This window comes from Telmatherina bonti (genome assembly GCF_933228915.1).
Source record: "Telmatherina bonti genome assembly, chromosome: 5".
Lineage (NCBI taxonomy): Eukaryota > Metazoa > Chordata > Actinopteri > Atheriniformes > Telmatherinidae > Telmatherina > Telmatherina bonti.
This window is the reverse complement of record NC_136623.1, coordinates 21,097,641-21,115,314: the sequence shown is the minus strand read 5'-3', so window position 1 is coordinate 21,115,314 and position 17,674 is coordinate 21,097,641. Positions and strand designations below refer to the sequence as shown.

Here is a 17,674-nt window from a genome sequence, read left to right as displayed (position 1 = left end):
GGCTGAAATGCTGCCCTGTCAGACACTGATATTGATCACATCAGATGGAAAGTGAGCTGCTCTCCTTCCACATTTCCTCTGTCCCTCTCACTATTATTTGCTCTTTGCCTTCACCTTTTTACTTTTTTAGTCAGATAGACGTTTTTTTGTTTTTCATTTCATCTCTCTCCCCTTTCTCACTTCAACCAGTAAAACATGTGAACTTGGCACTCACATAGAGTGACTCTCTGCATGCTTATCACAGCAGAAATCACTCCCCTGCTGAGTAAAATGTTACATCACAGGAATTCCCAGGTTAGGAGGAAATGTTTCTGCGAAGCCTGTCGCTCACAGCGTGATGCATTGTCCAGTCGTGGATAAGAATGTTTCACACATACATATAAATGTGCTCAGAACATGTAGCACATACGCAGACGTGCATCAGCGCCTGGCTAAACTATTAAATACAGAGTGATTATTCATTTCTGACACTTTGGGTGATTACTACATCATCCCAACTGGGTGTGCTGAAGAAATGCTTGAACAGAAAGAAAACATATACACACAAACAAATGCACAACCTAATATATGATGAGTATGCCAGGAATAATCAATACTATTAGTATTTGAGGCAAATGTCAAGACAACTATCAGTTTAAAAGGATTTTAGATATAAATCACAAGTGTGTAAATTAGAAAAGGTAACCTGACAGAATGTTTCAGCACATTTTTTTTTTATCTGTTTTTTTTTTTTTAAATTCACCATCTTCTATGAATCAAGTGTAAGCAAGTGCATGGTACTGATCTTAAGCACATTTTTTAATTGAGACTGGCAGTGAGCCGATGATGGTGAATTAGCCTCCAAGCAACTCTTATTAAGGATAAAAGACAGAGATAAATGCAATTTAACATTGTGCTATGCAACTTTTATCAGCTTCTTTAACCCCCAGAAAATTCAGATATGGTGTGTAGAACTGTTGTGATGTGTTATAATCAATCAGCTTCACAGAATGAAAATGATTATTTAGATGACTAATTCCTAAAAACCTCTTTGTGACAAATACATCTTGGGTAAATCTTTTAGATAATATGATTCATGTTCGTGAGCTTTTAAGCTGTTGCACTGTTTTGAGTTTTATTTATTTTATATTTATGGACATTTACCTGCTGCATCTGTTTTGAATATGTGCTAACTTAATGAAGCATTTCCGGTTTAGTGGTAGACATGCTGTGTTTATGGCCTTATGGCACACTTTTCCTTTAACTTCATTTATTCTAGTTTGTGATAATAATTAAAGCAATTAATTAATTTTCAGTTGTTAATGCAGTTTTATGTTCTTACTTTTTTCGGGGAGACCTGACATTTGTCTTCCTGCTGCCTTCGTCTGTTCTCTCTCCTGCCTGTTCACTTCGTCTACACTCGGCATTGAGCTGATCCCACATCACACAGTCACACTGAACTTGTTTACAGATAGTTTATATTCCAGACAGAATGATCCTGGCTGATGGGGTTGTGTGCATGCATTTGTGAGAGGCATTTTAGCTCAATGAGCCAACCCTACTTTTTGGCTCCCAGTAACCAACAGTGATTCTCCAATGGTCAATTAGTGGCACAGCAGCTGTGCTTTTTTGTGTGTTCAATTGGCCATTTCCAAACAAGAGAGATGTGTTTTCAGTTTTCTTTTTGAGCAAGGTCTTAAGTGCTATGACATATTTTTACCATAATTTTCCCCTCGTTGTCTGGAGGTAGTGGCTACTCTCACGCTGTGAATAATGCATGTGTGGGCGTTTTTTTAAGAAAGTCATATGGCAGTACTTCTTTGTAACATGTTGACTGTTATATATAGTTTTCTTGCTTTCAGTTTTTAGCATGTGCTAGTTGATTACTTTGCTTCAGCTTACAATTATATAGGATTGATGACCAGAACATTTTTGTGGCAACATTCATGGTTTTCCTTACTTTGATTCCTTCCACATGTGATCCTCTGACTTTTTGCTCACCCAGTACCTGGAAAGATAATGATGCCTCCACCATCCACAGCGGTTTTTTTGTGCTGAGTATCACCCTAGTCTCAAAAGAAAGGTTATGACATTTTTCTTGAAATGGGATGGACAAGTGGAGGTGGATAAATGAAGGCTGCATTCCAGTTAGAGGAAGTTCTGCTTTTGTGCATGGTCTACCACTAACCAGCATGCATATGTGCAAAAGTGAAATGCATATTATATCACCATTATCACAATATTAACAATAACATTGCATTTTACATGGTTGTATTTTAATAATAAGTTAATACCAACAAAAGCTGTTTAGTGATTAGTGTTTACATGATATAAAAGGATTCATGAAACATGAACAATAAAAAAGGTGAGCCATAGATATGTATATTTTTTTAAAACTCTTATCTGTGTATGTTGTAATATGTAGACATAAACATGAGCTGGACATTAATTATAAGCTTAGCTATGTGCTTTTAACACCTAATCATAACAGCTCATGGTGGGAGCAATAACATGAAGTCATGAATTGCAAATGGGTTGTTAGTAAAATCAATGCATTGACTGAGAAGTGCGCAGGAAGAGTCTTGAACTAGCAATCTGATGCAGGATACTTCTTGGGTTGATGCTTTCCACCATTTCCCATTCTAATTATTCGTGCCAAAATGGATTGCAAGAAACTGAAAGCAGCGTGATGCAGCGTGACAAAGAAGTACGGAGACTTTGAACATTATTGTACATGACTAAAGACGAATCAAGAAACTGCAGTTGACGTTTTCTTTTTCTCACATGTGATCATATCTTATATTTTCAGAGGTGATTAATTTTTCCATTCGTAAAATTCCTCATAATCCTTTTCAGAATTATTTGGTTCCACCTATCTCACTGTGCAATTGTAGAAGCTTCTCTCCCATCAGAATTTCTGAACCGAGACATTATGTTTTGACAGTGGGTTTATTTCTGATATATTAGCATGAATTAAGTTTATCATGTCATATTGGAGTTGCACTTTCTTTCGTAACAAGTCATATTGACATGAACTACCCACCTGAAAAGTAAAAATCTACAGAGATGAAGTAAAGGAATCGAGGGGCCTTTTTTCCCTTTAATACTCTTTGTCTCCCTCAACTCTTTTATCTCAACCACTGAAGGCAATTTGCCATTCATGGAACAAGACAGAATAAAAATGGGCTTATCCTTGGGAGGGGGTTGCCTCTTTTTAAAAATCATTCGCATCTTCAGCACGCGTATACACACAGACACACTCACACACAAGTGCAAACACACACATCACCCCCCTTGATGGCCCAACACCCACCCATCCACCCACTCCATTACCCCACCCCTCCCACCTGCTCTAGCTTGAATAATAGATGGAGCTGTATCATTAAAAAAGATTCTGCTCATGTTTGTCTATCATGGCTTTGGTACCTTGTGCGATATGTGACCAAGGGAAAACATTTGACCTGTGGACATGTACAATGGTAATTATTAGATTAAGCAGCATTATATTCATCACGATATTAAAATTTGAATACAATAAGTGAACATTTTTTACAACAGCCCAATCGTTTTAATAGATAGGAAAGCAGCTCAGACTTGCTTTGTCAGTTTTTACATAATTATATGATCAAGAAGATTATTGAAGATTGAAGACAAGGGTTTATCATGATGAAAAAAAAAAAAAAAAACTTGCTGCCAGATTCCTCTAAATGCTGCATTCCTGGATAGACATTGCTTGGCAGTACAAAACAAAACATACTGAGAAAGAAATGTAAATGCTTTTGTAGGTAAAGAGAAAAGAACTACTTTCAGCTTATTCTGAACAAACTGAATCTCAGATAGTTACTGGTAGATAGTTTTTCTCATTGAAAACTATCTACCAGTAATGCTTCTTCCTTATAGTTTAAGGATATTGAAATAGCTCTTTTCAAACAAGTCAGACTTCCTCTTGCAGAACATCCTCCCAAAGCCAGATAAGCCTGGCTTAGTAGAGCCATTTCAGTGGAGTGCCACTGAGAAAGCTTTAATGTGTATAGCAGAGGCCCTACAGGCAGCTATAACCGCAGCACAGTCTCTTCCTGTCTGGCTGGACTTCTCTGTGGTTTTCGATGTGGTAAATCACATCATTTTATCAGTGCTTTTCGAGACAGGGATCTAAGGAGGGTACAATCTTGCTTTTAATCCTAGTCGGCCTCTTTCAAACTTGCATCGCATGGAAAAACAATAGTAATCCATCGCCTCTCTTTAGGGGCATCTCAAGGCTCAGTACTGGGACCACCAACCTTTTGAATAAGCACCACCTGCACCGGCTCTGACATCAACACTGATGGTTTCACTTATTGATTTGCAGAAGATATTCAATTGTACTTAAGAACCCATTGCTCTCATAAGATGACCCGATAGTTGCACAAATCTCAGTCTGTCTGTGACATAGCTTAATGGTTGAAGGAATACGGGCCTCAGCTAAACTTCTCTAAGACTGAAATGGTGGTCATTCTTGCCAATCAGTCCACCCAACACAATATTACTATTAAAATAAACTTTTCAACTCCCTAATCACAAAAAACTGGAGACATAATCCCCAACAAACCTCAATCATTGGCTGATGCTACTTTTTGTGCTGCTTCTTCCATTTGAATATGCACTGGAGCTCAGATGTTTTTACTTACTTGCATGCTGCTTTGAATAGAAGTTTCAACTAAGTTTCTGAATTAAATATTCTGAATCAGCTACTTGATCTCCTATTCTAATAGATATTTCTTGCTCGTTACAGAATGATAAAAGTACTTCTAGCAAAAAAATAAAAACAGAAATGTTATGTTTACTTGATCAAGTAAATTATAGCTTTCCACCAATTTAGAAGCTCATATTCCTTAGTAACTAAAATTACCAGCAAAAAAACCCCACAAAAAAAATGTTGTTTTCCAAATATGTTTGTGGATTTAAGAGAGGGCTTTTAAGTGCACGAGGAAAACTAGATGAAAAGTGAAGATGGTGATCATGTCAGTGTGATTTTGTATTCTTATTTATCATATATGTAGACAGAGAGAAGTGCAGGTGGGTGGATTCAACTGGGACTGGAGAGTTTTATAATATCTTTACAGTTATGAAATAAGCTGCTGCAGCAGGAGTAAGAGAAGAGAGCTCCTTTCTTTCCTTATACGTTGACCCTGGCAGACACTAAGTGTATCGTTATTTTTACAACTGTGTCGTGTCAGTCTTTCCTGCATGCAGACAAATTCTTTATGCTAATGTGTGAATCAATTACAGGCAATGCTAAATGCATTATTCATCTTTGTCAAAGCTGTGTGTGTAGACGGTGTTGTTTTGGGGGGGAGGGAGGTGGTCTTGGATGGTTATAGCACTCTAATATAATAACAGCGTCCTTTTAGATGCCCGCGTGGAGCGAGAGCCTAACCAAACATCCCACGGTTCAGTGGTTTGATGAATGTGTAAATATGTGTTGGTACTTCTGAGCTTCAGGAACATGTGCGTTATATTTATGTTTATTAACTTCGATCCCTATTAGCTACAGCAACACTGCTGCAATTCTTTCTGGTGTCCAAGATAATTATACAAAAGCATCAAACATTGTACAGTATTTACAGTATTTAGTGTGTTTGCATCTGAGTGAATACAAGTCTACAAGAAGACGTAAACCCTGATATGATTCCGTTGCAGAGTCATTGTGTGTGTCATCTCGTTGGGTCTCAGGTGCAGTAAAGGCATCTAAAGTGTTGTTTTAATTAGCGGTAACAAGAATGGATTAAAAGGCACAAGAGTTGGAGAGAGAGAGAGAGAGAATCAATACTTATAGGGAAGAAGAAAATGAATTGAAACTGACAAATGAAAAAAAGCAAATGACTTTTTTGTGTCTTTATATTAATTTGAGGTCACATTAGGGTTGTTAAAGCTAGTGGAAAGTTTTTAATCTTCTTTAAAGGTGCAGAAAGTATTTAACAATAGTTTGCCTTAAAGCTTTGAATCTTTCATTGCATATATCTTTGGCTATGGTCAAAAGAATGGGAAAGTCTGTGCCACTCTTGGACATGAAAAACAAATGGTCTTTTGATTTTAATTTGACAATAAGAATTTTATTTGTCTATAAATCAGCTAGATTTTTTTAAAATTAATTTAAAAATCTTTTTGTATGTCTTGCAAAGCGACTTAACTGCACACACATGAAAAACTACACGGAGTAAAAAATCCAACAATTTTTTTTCGGTCGAAGAAACTACAGCCTAGTTGGAGTTTGATTGAGATGGTAACATGATTTATACACCGATATTGGTTCAGTCTAGTGTCAACAATGCTTTATTGGCGGTTTATTTGTTCCTCAAACAGCATGAATCAGACAGCAACATGCCTACATTTATCTTCAAGTAAATAAAATTCATGTTTAATTTTGGGTTTTGTTCAATTATGCAAATGTTTATCCAAAAAATTCTTGTTATATTGGAATGCAAACAATAAAACTGTGATATTTGGTTCAAAATCACGGTGGGTAGTTAGTAAATGCAGGTTGAATCCTTCTCTGTGGGAGACTGACGAGTTTAAGATGCCAGTGTTACTTATCACATATTTTACATCAACTTTATATATCAAAGTGGTCAATGGGTTATCAAAATAGCTGGCGCACAGTTTTGTAAATGTGAAGAAAAAGATGAAGTCATGCCTCATATCAGGAAATATTTAAGATTTGGTGTACTTAACAAAGCTATAATCCTATTTATTCATGTTTTTAAAAGGTAATGCCATGATTTTCTGGATAACTTCACATTAAAGGTCAGCTCCATCGGCTGTCTCCTGCTTCAGACCATGTGGCAGCTGAGATGGGCCCCTCCCAACCCGGAATGGGATAAACCAGGAATGGAAAATGAATGAATGACTAAATGGTTGTGATAGATAGTTTAGAATACATGATAGTCGTGAGCTTCAGAGGCTAGAAGCAGAGCTATTGCAAAGCTTGCTGTTTAGTTGCTCAAAATAACACCATCTTCTATCACAGGAAAGCAGTCCTCACTTTTTTACTGTTCTCAGATTTTTCCAGATTTCTCCTTTACATTTTGTTACTGTGCAGACAACCAAGGATCTACCCATGTAATCTTTGTGGTGAAAAAAACTCTACATGGCACCTTTATTAGACCATTCTACTTGGTAGAAACCACCAAACTGAATGTTTCTGCAGGAGAAGAAGAGTGAGATATAAGCTTCTGCTTGGCTTCCCCATAAATACATAGTTATTAAAAACTATAATCATAATGACTCAAATAGGATAATTTTATAATGTGTTGACAGGGGGAGAAATTCTTGTACAATTTTATACATTTATTGGAATATGTTTTTCAAATCAAAGTTAGGTATGATGTAACGCTCAACCTTTTTTGCATTGATGACTCATCTAGAAGAAAATTTTACCATTTGAGTTTGGTGTTGCTCTAAATGCCATCCAAGATTGTCTGTGTGGGATTTCACTACTGGCACTCAGGACTTCTAAACATCATCTTTTACCCAATAATAGTCTTTTATTCATTTGCGGAACAAATATGTTCATCAAATAGCCTGACAGCTGCTCATCACGCCTTTCTGAAGACGGCAAAATTGTCATTTGATCCCTAAAATGTGTACATGCGTAAGACTGTTAAAGGTACTGATGCTGTTATCATTGTGCATCCGTATGCTGTGCATGCATGTTCATTTTTATGTGTTTGTTGCTTGTCTGTACATGTGGATGCGCCTTACACTTCGGCATGTGTGTGATTTAACGCTCTCTCATGTTCCACACTGAGATCATTTATCATCCGGCCACATTTTACTCTCCACATCCTGACTGTGCTACAACCCATCTCTCCTCCTTTCCTACCTCCATCTCCTCTTCCAGCTCCAGATCTGTCCTTTGTTGCAGAGAGGTATGCTATGATTTACTGCAAACGTAATGAGACAAACACAGAGAGGGGGACGCATGTGAGGGAGGAAAAGATGGAAAGAAGGAAAGGATGAAAATAGTTAAAGGAAGGAAGGAAAGAGGAGGGTATGGAAAATAATGTGAGCAAGTCCTTCATATACCCTTGAATCTTTGTGAGGTATGGAGAGAAATGCTGTGTGCATGATCCGGGTTGGTACTTCAAGCGAGTACCATGAAATAGTCTCCTCCTCTCCTCTCGTTTCCTAATTTTGTCTTTTCCTGTATGGCCTCAGGCAGGGTTTCTCTCAGATCTGTATCTTCATATCACACGCACGCATATGCACACACTTAGGTTTATAACTTTAGCTGTTGCACAGGGAATTGTATGTGTGTGTGCAGACAAATGCAGCGCTCACAAATGTTTGCTAAGAGCCTCTTTGTCATACCAAGGACTGTGTATATAGTCTGCTTTGGTGAATAAGACAGTTTACATGTTTACAGTGTGTGTCATGCTTATAGAGAGGAGCAGGGATCTGGCTGGGACATACCTCAATGTCAGGCTTCACAGCAATTCCTGCAAACACACAACCTCCTGTTTTAGCTCAACTATTGTCAGATAGAGCCAATCCTTAAAATATGGAAATGTTGTAAACTGAGTATGGATTACAGGTTTATTATAAAATTAGATGTTAGGAGGAGCTGGACCTTCACAGCTCCAATTAACAATTAGCCACTCAGCAGTTAAGCAATGCATAGTTTTAGCTCTGCAGGTCTGTCTATTTCTGTAATTTGGCCGATGCTTTTATCCAAAGCAACTTCCATATGAGAAGCAATTAGCTGGGGAGGATGGTGGCGTACCCTGAGAGAATCTTCACATACATGGGGAGAACATGCAAACTCCATACAGAAAGGTGCAGTGCTAATGACGACACCACCTTTAATTTCTTAGTACAAAAACAAATAATTGCTTCAAATATCAAATAAAGTAAAACATCTTATGTGTTAAGTGATGCATGAGGAGGATAAATGTAAGACCAGGAGACCTCATCCAGTCATAGGTGAACTATGTCACTCTTGTCGGTGATGGACCCAGTAATATCCCAACAGAGCCTTGCCAGTAGCTGGTGAAAATCATCAACTGCCTCTTTAGTAGTAATGGATTTGGGTTGATGACTTTAAGTGTAGCCACTTATGTTGCTTTATAATCTTCCTCTTCATCTCCTTATATTTCCTTTATTCATGCCCTTCTCAGTCTCTCCCACCCTTTTATTCTCCTTCTCCTCTGTCGCACCATCTCACTCTGTGTGGAGGATTAGTGGAGACAAAGAGAGATCCTGGAGCCGGCTCTTGATGAAGACAGAAACAAGAGGAAGACTGCTGTTGTCTCAGCATGAAAACATACTAATTCTTCTCTAAAGACCATTGTCTCTCATAGTTTATCCCTTTTCTTCTGTCATGGTGAATAAAAATAAGTATCGTTTACTGTTGGGAGATAAACTATTTAAATTTACAAACTCCTCAAAATCCCACGTTACTCGATGGATGGATGGATGGATGGATGGATGGATGGGACACAAATTTACCAACAAGCCCATGTATATAGATGCATGCAAGGACATACAATGTTATTTTTATAGTACAATCAAGACAAGTTGGCTTAGTCCCAATTATACAGTTCTGAAATCTGCCTTTCTGTCCTGTTATCCCTCTTTGTATGGCATGGAGTTCACCAACCATCCACAGTTTGTTACAGATAGACCCGCATGTTCTCCTCAGTGCCCACAACATCCCTGTTACTGCATAATTCAAGAGTCAGCTCTGTTTGGCTTCTTTTTTGCATGCCATGGACTTAAGGAGTCAAACACTGCAAAAAATCGGAATGAAATCTTTGTCTTCTGTTTTTGGTTTTGCTAGCATCCATATATTCTATAATCCCAGTGTGTCTGCTGGTGGGGTTGCACATCTCATAAGTGATTGGACAGTGAATGAATTATAGCCTGGAGACCTTTAATGATGCCTCAGTGGGAGGGTGGGTGAGGAAGGGATGGGGGCTGGTGGGCAGGTGAACGCAGCTGCAGCAAGCTCAGGCCCCCAACCCCCTCCTTCACTCCTTTTCACGTTTCTACTTCTCTTATCCACTTTTCCATCATACTGCATCACGCTCATGCTTTATCCGGTGCTCTTATGAAATCCCTCCTCTCTTCCCTTTCTCAGCACTCCCCCATGCTCATTACAGACGCCTGACACGGCACATGCTCAGCCTTTGTGTGGCAGTGCCCTTTTATTACCAGGTTAAATGGCAAATCCATATATGGAAGTGGCAGAAGTCCATTTAACGACTGCGGCGTCTGTCTGCAGATGTGTATGAACATGGAAATGTATTGGATAAAATAGCTTAATTATTTTGGTGTCCGCTCATGTTTTTTGTGTTTTTGTACATTGATTATTAAGAGGACTCTGAAACGACTGTGGGAAAGCCGTGAAAAGCCAGGCACATCAACACCACTGCCAGTCCATTCATACGCATACAGAAACATTTGTCCTGCCAGGCTAGTCCTTTTTGTGCTCTTTTGCATCCAAGTTGCACAACGGTGCTTGGCGACAAAGATCGTGAGAAGAATTTCAGAGCTAGTACATGTGTGCCTCACACACCTCAGGAAATCAAACTGGGCTGCCACAGTGAATTTCTTTGCATAGGGCAATTTACAACAAAACGTAGGAAGGAGGAAACTTAATGCGAGTGACAGTCAAACAGACTCAAAGCACTTACTGTTTAAGCCAGCCAAGTGGATTGAAGTGTTTTAGAGCAGATTTTTTCTTTATTTGTCGCTTTATGTGTTAGGTTTGGCTGACACAAAAAGGGTGTAGAAACTCAGAGATATTAATGTGGATGTTCTAGGTTTGCAGTCACGCACAGTAAGCTGTCTTTGAAATCTTCTCCAGGCCTGACTGACAGCTGGATGCCTACTCCCAAACAGATGTTGCTGTAGCATCAGAGCCAAGACAACTGTTTTCCAGTGGAGGATAAGCAGAGTATGTAGAAAAAGCAATGAGCTGAGTAAGACTTTAACAGACCGAATGAGACAGAAAATGAGCAAAAGCTGTTCGTTCTGTTGATTGTAGCCACACATCTGTATCACACAAATACCTCCAGGTGCCAGAATGTGATATATCTGACTTGAGACAGACCGCTCATCCGGTGTTACTTTATGTTGTCAGATGCTTTTGAAAACAGCTTCCTTTTGAGGAGGATTTTTTTTATTGAAATTGAGCAGCATTTGTTCCCACAGAGCGATAGAACAGCCATTAAATAAATGCATAACTTTTTCCCTTTCATTTTTAAAATCAAAGTGAAGCTACAAATATGCCACCTCCTGTCATGGATCTATACACGTGTAGTCATGTTAACGGAAAGGGGAGGGATGTAAATTTGTGCGTGCTAGTGCAGGGGGAGGGGATCAATGCCAGGTTTGCGTCTTTGTCTGTCAAATAAATTATTTAAATCCCACAACAATTAAAGCTGAAATCTGTTATCAGTGCCCTCCATTAGAGGCCTTGTGTGCTTGTCGTGTTGCCTCGGTGCTTTGCCGTCTTGCCCCCTCCTCTTTCCCTACTCAGTGTGAGTCCGGATAAAGATCACAAGCTCTGAATCTTAAATATACACCCCAGCAGAACAAAGGCTAACAGTACATGCCTGTGAACCAAGAACTCATCCACACACCAAATGTCTTCATCACAGGAGCATGTGAATGTCTTCATAGGGCTTCATGTTGATAAAATGTCTTGAGCCATGATGTGTTTAATTTGCACTGTGGTTAAGTCTGATGTGTGGTATGAGGTGTGCAATGGGGTTTTTGTCTGTTTTATCCATTCTCCAAGTGTTCTTTTTCACTCAATGCTTTTACAAAAAACTGTTTAAAATATTTTTTTTTTTTATTATCAAATCTTTCTATCATCTTTGTCAACAACTTTAAATTGGGTAATGTTCATATCGAACAAACTGTCAGTGAGAAAGCAAACAGTATAAGCAGATTAAACACAACAGGTACATAAACAACATTTTTAACTTTTTACTTGCAAGTATAGTAAATACAAATTTACTTTGCTGTCAAAGAAAAAACCTAATGGTTAATGTGAAGCAGGAAGAAAGGTTGATTTTGTCCAGTTATAGCAGAATCTCCTGTCAGCTACTCTGAAAATCTCTCATTAAAACGCTGCATCTGATCAGTTTAATCTGTACAAAAGTTAAAGAGTTAAAACAGCTTCTGGCTTGAGAGGTTTATTAAAGTAATGTGTTATTTGATCTACTGAAAAACATGTCCCTTTTATAACAGGCTGTTTCCATTTGTCTCTAGTGTTTATGTAAACTCATCCCACTTAAAGACTACAGTGTTCACTTAAATCAGGAGTGTGACACATCGTTGTTGTTCTGCATGAGTTTCTGGTCATTTCGCTCAGTATGTTAAAAGGAGCATATGGTCAAAATCTGATTTTTAAGTTTGTCAGTTTTATTCATACTACCAATCCTGGTGAGCATCTCCAAGAAATCTTGTGAACTTTCAGTTAGTTTTAGCCTAACCTGCCAATAGATCATGTAGACATCTTTTAGCCAAAACTGCTTAAACCTATATTTTGATACTTATGCATTCAATTGGTACCTTTACAATGTCATGGAGGTATTGTGTTGGAAAGACAGTCTGCATTCATTTGACATTTTATATTAAAAATAAAATGCTTTTAAGTAATGTTATAATGTACACAACATTTCATCCAGCAGTGCAAGTTAAGTTTGGTAAATTATCTCCCTATTATCCAGTATCATCTTTTGATAACTCAGGGTTGTTAAGAGGTGATTAAAGTTTTTTCACTAATGAATTTCAGATCTGCAGTTTTGGGGACTGAAAAGTGGTTAGAAAGAACAATTTAGATTACCAGAATGAAACCATTTTAAAGGTGAAGCAATAACACAAAAACTGTAGCTTCAAATATCAACTATGCTAAATTATAGCTCGGAAAACTGGATGATGTGTTGTCAGAGTAGTGTTGGTCTCCATCTGCTCCTTACTGAACATGTAGAATCTAAGAAAACTAATATCTATAATTAAAATTTAATTTACAGTAGAGTTGAGGACAATACACAGTTGAACACACAATACTATATTCAAGTTACAGAACCATAGATATGGCTATCTCCTTGTGGGCGACATGTTTTGCTGGATATTTGTGTTTGAGATTTTTCACATTTTCAACCTCAGCATGTTGATTGCAATAAGAAATTATATTACCTGTTCCCAAGCTTCAAGAAACAAGCTGTCCTCATGCGTATGTGGGTTCTTTCCAAATACTCCTGTTTCCTCTCTCAGTTCAGGTTAAGTGACTAATTGACATGTTAGTCTAAATTCTTCCTGAGGAATGTGTTCTTGAATGTTTCCCTGTTTTGGCCCTGGGATGAACTGGTGATATGTCCAGGGGGTACCCGGTGTCTTGCCTGATATGCAGTGGCATATGCAGGTATAACTGATGGACAAATGGACCCAAACTAAGTGAGCAGGATTTGCTTTATATCAACTAGGACAAGCCAAGTAAAACTTCATTCACAGGAAATTTAAACACATCCACAAAATGATCAAAAAGTTGGTTAAGCACATGAAACTCAGTTTTAACAGGAATGTATTATTATATAGTTGGGAACCGCAGCATATTATTTATCCCTCCCAATCTGAAGGAGGTGTGCATCTGTCCCACCTCCTTGTGTCTCGTGGATGTCTGGTCTTTGACAGGAAGATGGAGTAGATACCTCTGCTTGGTTGTGTCCGAATGCCAGTAACACTTTTTAATGGCAGCTTTTGTACCAACTGAAAAGCACATTGTTTTTGTAAAAACAAAACAAACAACAACAAAATAAAAAACCAACTGGATATATTAATAAAAAACAAATTACATGTTGTATGTCAACATATTTGTATTTGTGTATTTGTGTGTGTGCGTGTGTGTATTAGTTTAGGAAACCTATTTATGAAATCAGAGGCAAAAACTTTTCACCCTGTTGTATCTTGAAATAGATAAAGATGGGCCAAACTCCCATTCAGCTACATTCCTTTGTGTGTGTGTGTGTGTGTGTGTGTGTGTGTGTGTGTGTGTGTGTGTGTGTGTGTGTGTGTGTGTGTGTGTGTGGACCAAAGCTCATACATCTCTGTCTCAGAATGGGCCTGCAGTGTGGATCACCGTTGGGATTCTTGGGTCCAGCTCTGCTGAGAAAGCACACATAGACCGATTTTCACTTATTTATGCCACTCCACCTCTTCTCTACACTCTTAATTTATTTTCTGCCTCCTTTTCTTTCTGCTTTCTTGCTTCTTTTACCACTTCATGACCTTTACTTGTCCCTCACCCCTCTAATAGAGACACACATACACAAGCATTTGCTTGAAGCTGGATTTTTATAATTGTGTTTATGTGCGTTGTGTGCTAGAAATAGCCTTGTCCCTGTAAGCTGGTCATAATTAGCCAGGCTGATGCTCTGGGGCTCTGTCTTGCTGAGACAGAATACAATCATCCTGTAAAATGTGATTATGCTTGAATAACTGAGTCACTTGAATAAGAAATCACATATTTTCTAATAATGTTTCTTTTTTTTCTTCCTTCTCCAATCCCAGCGATCTCCTCTCCTCGGGCTACGTGGAAAGACATTTGTCAGAAAATGGGAAGGCTGTCATCACCAGTGTAAGATTTTACGACTCATCCCCCATCATACTCACTCACACTTTTACTGCTGCACAATTTTAACCAAAAATTTAATCTCCATCACAGATCTGAGTTATTAAAGGTTTGTTATTAGATTATACCAAGTCTCAGTGCGATATTTGTGTTTCCTTAACATGTATGGCTGCTGTTCCACATAAGACCAGCATGAAGATACAAATGAGCTTATTCATATAGCAGTGACGCAGCAGCTGACCTGGCAGGGGCATGTTTGTTGAAATCCACAAGCTCCGCCCACCTAATTTACACAGTTAAATTAATCACATGTGGATATCATGGAGAGAAATGAAGAGATCTCATTACATCTACGTACACACCTCTTTGAGATTTCATTATCACCATTACAATCTCACAAAGATCCCACACCAATATCAGTCAAATAAAATGGCATGGATTGTGATGTTATGATGTTAGACAGATATGTAATGTCGGTACATTTTTACCTGACTCCTGTTGGAACAGAGCTGCTGGGCAGGCTTCAGTGAAGATTTGCTCTAAGCTGTTACTTGTCCTGCTTCAATTTCCTGAACAGTTGGCAGGATGTTCCTTCTCCTCAAGCCTTTTATTGGTTAATCAATGTGTTAGTTTTCACACTAAAAAAAACCCCCACCCCATCCAGCCTTATAGTCTTACAAATAATTAGATGAATTGTGGATTTCAGGAAACCTAAGTGGATCTGTGGTTGTGGCCTGAGCCTTCAACTACTGTAACACCAGATTAAGATTGCTGTGATAATCCTCTAAAATCTAGACAGATCGGCTACAGGACACCCGCCTTGGCATTGTATCACACATAAAACTGAGGATTATAATGGTCTGGATTTTCTCAGCTAAGCAGCAGATTAGTGTGATATTAGACACTTAACAAGGAATGATCCAAATGAAGACACCGCATATTGTACAGTATGGTAAGTATAGCAGCAATTATAAAACAGTGAATGAATTCATTTTGTACATGAATACTCAGAAACACACTCCATCTGTAGTTTTCTATGGTCTGTATTTTTGCGATAGAAAGAAAGCACATGCCCTTCCCATGTTTATTAATGTCTGCTTTCAGGGATGTTAATATGAGCCAGGACCTATGTGTTACTGTGCTCATTGTAAAGGTCAAATTACTGCCACTGTAACACAGCTGCTGCACTGATAGATCTAGGTCAGGATCTGTTCTGCTTGGGTTGTACATGCTTTGACAGGGGTGATACCATCTTGTTAATTGTGGTAGCACTCCTAGTCTGTTCGTCTACCATTTGGGTCCATTGCAAACCTCAGATCACCACTCAGAATGCGACCTACACGGCGATGACATGGTGATACATAAAATCAAAATCCCTTTAAAAAACTTAATCATAAAACATATTCATGTATTTTACTTGCCCATTCAACAAATTAAATACTTACAACAAGATGTTTACACTGATGTGACTGTTGTGCACAAATAAATCCAAGTAAGTGTTCATTTTCCTATTGAAAGACTTTGAAGTTAGACAGGTGAGCTAACAAACATCCCATCTAGTGCATTTACAGAAAAAATTAGTAAAAGTAAACACACCTGAAAGCAAACTGGACAAAGCTATTGCAGTCTCACAGGGAACATTACAGTCTAGAGAACTAAAAACAAAAATACAATAAATATGCTAGTAAAGCCTATAAAACCAGTGTATAGAGCATTAACACAAGTGTTGTGTTATAGGTAGGTAATGTATTAAAGGTTTTCACAGAGAAAGCTGACGCTCCACTTTTGCTCCATCTGAATGGGAATATAAGGTTGTCCCGGAGATACTGTCCTTGAGTTTACTGCAGTAACTCTGAGCTGCTATTTCTTTCAGAATCGCATGATACAAATATCTGTGTGTAAACTTTTCACACAGATAACAAACTCATTACTTTTGAACAAAATAATTATTTGATTTGTTATATTGGTACATTTAGTGTTTCTGTATTTTCAGTCTGTTGGTCTTTATATGAAAACTTTGAAGATTTGCTGTGTCCTAACCCAATTACCTGATAAAAGGATTGGCGCACTATGAAAGACTCTATTGGTGGGTTGAAAAATGTTCTTCATATTCTCCCCCACTATGTTTCATAATGTAATATACTGGTGACAAAATGGCAAAGTGTGAAGAATATTCCCCTCACCAATATTTTCTCCTTTTGTATCCATTCAGGTAGCTTTAATGTTGTTAAATTTGTTCCATCCGTCACTGCTGACAGCAGACACTGCTTGCAGGCATTAAATCTGAATGAATGAAGTTTATCAGCCTTGTTTCTTTCAATCTAATTAATGTAAGAATTAACTTTTTGTATTTATAGGTACTTTATGATTTGCACTAGACTTTAAAATTACATTTTGTTGAGGTGATTCGAACAGTTCCTGGAAAGTATGACCTTGTAGCAACTGACCCACTGATGTGCCACGGCTCGTCCCATCATGTTTGCATACTGTGCATGCAGAACACTTCTTTGTGCCTTGTTTTGCCTCATCGTCTATATGGCAAACTTTTTAGTAACATGCAGAGGTCAGAACGTCCTACTTGTTTAGCAAGTGTCCAACCTCAAACTTTTTATTGTGCATTGTGTTGTCTGGAATTAATGATTAATTACTCTTATAGGTCTAAGGAGATCAGTGACCAATTTAGCAACACACACATGTTGAGGATGCATCCACAACACTTGGTCTTGGGTGTTTCTTTGATGAGTGAGCAGAAGGTTCAGTGCGGTAGGAAGGGGAGAGTTGTTGGGATAGTAGAGCACAGCACCACTTATAAATAGCCCTCTCTGTCTCCTCTCAGCCAAGCTCTCTCTTTATCTGTAGATTTAGGTTTACATTCACTTCATCTTTTCTTACACACCATTCACATGTGCTTTCTTTCAGTCAGAGTAGATATTACCAGATTGTTTCTCTCTGTTTCCAGTAGAAGGTCTTTAATCTCATTTGTCTGTTCTGACCACCTTGGATTTGATATTGTGAAAACAGTCATTTAGAGAAGCAGATGTAGGTGTCATGAGGCTAACTTACATCTTGTTTTCC

The 17,674-nt window shown here is 38.2% G+C and overlaps 1 protein-coding gene across 1 annotated transcript in view; it reads left to right on the top strand.

The window, feature by feature from the left end:
• Nucleotides 1-17,674, top strand: part of adam22 (ADAM metallopeptidase domain 22) — a gene marked incomplete at its 5' end in the record, with an annotated part of 63,896 nt that overhangs the window by 5,235 nt on the left and 40,987 nt on the right. The window contains one exon of the mRNA XM_079240448.1: nucleotides 14,539-14,605. Coding sequence (XP_079096574.1) covers nucleotides 14,539-14,605 — 67 coding nt within the window. The remainder of the gene's footprint in view (nucleotides 1-14,538; nucleotides 14,606-17,674) is intronic.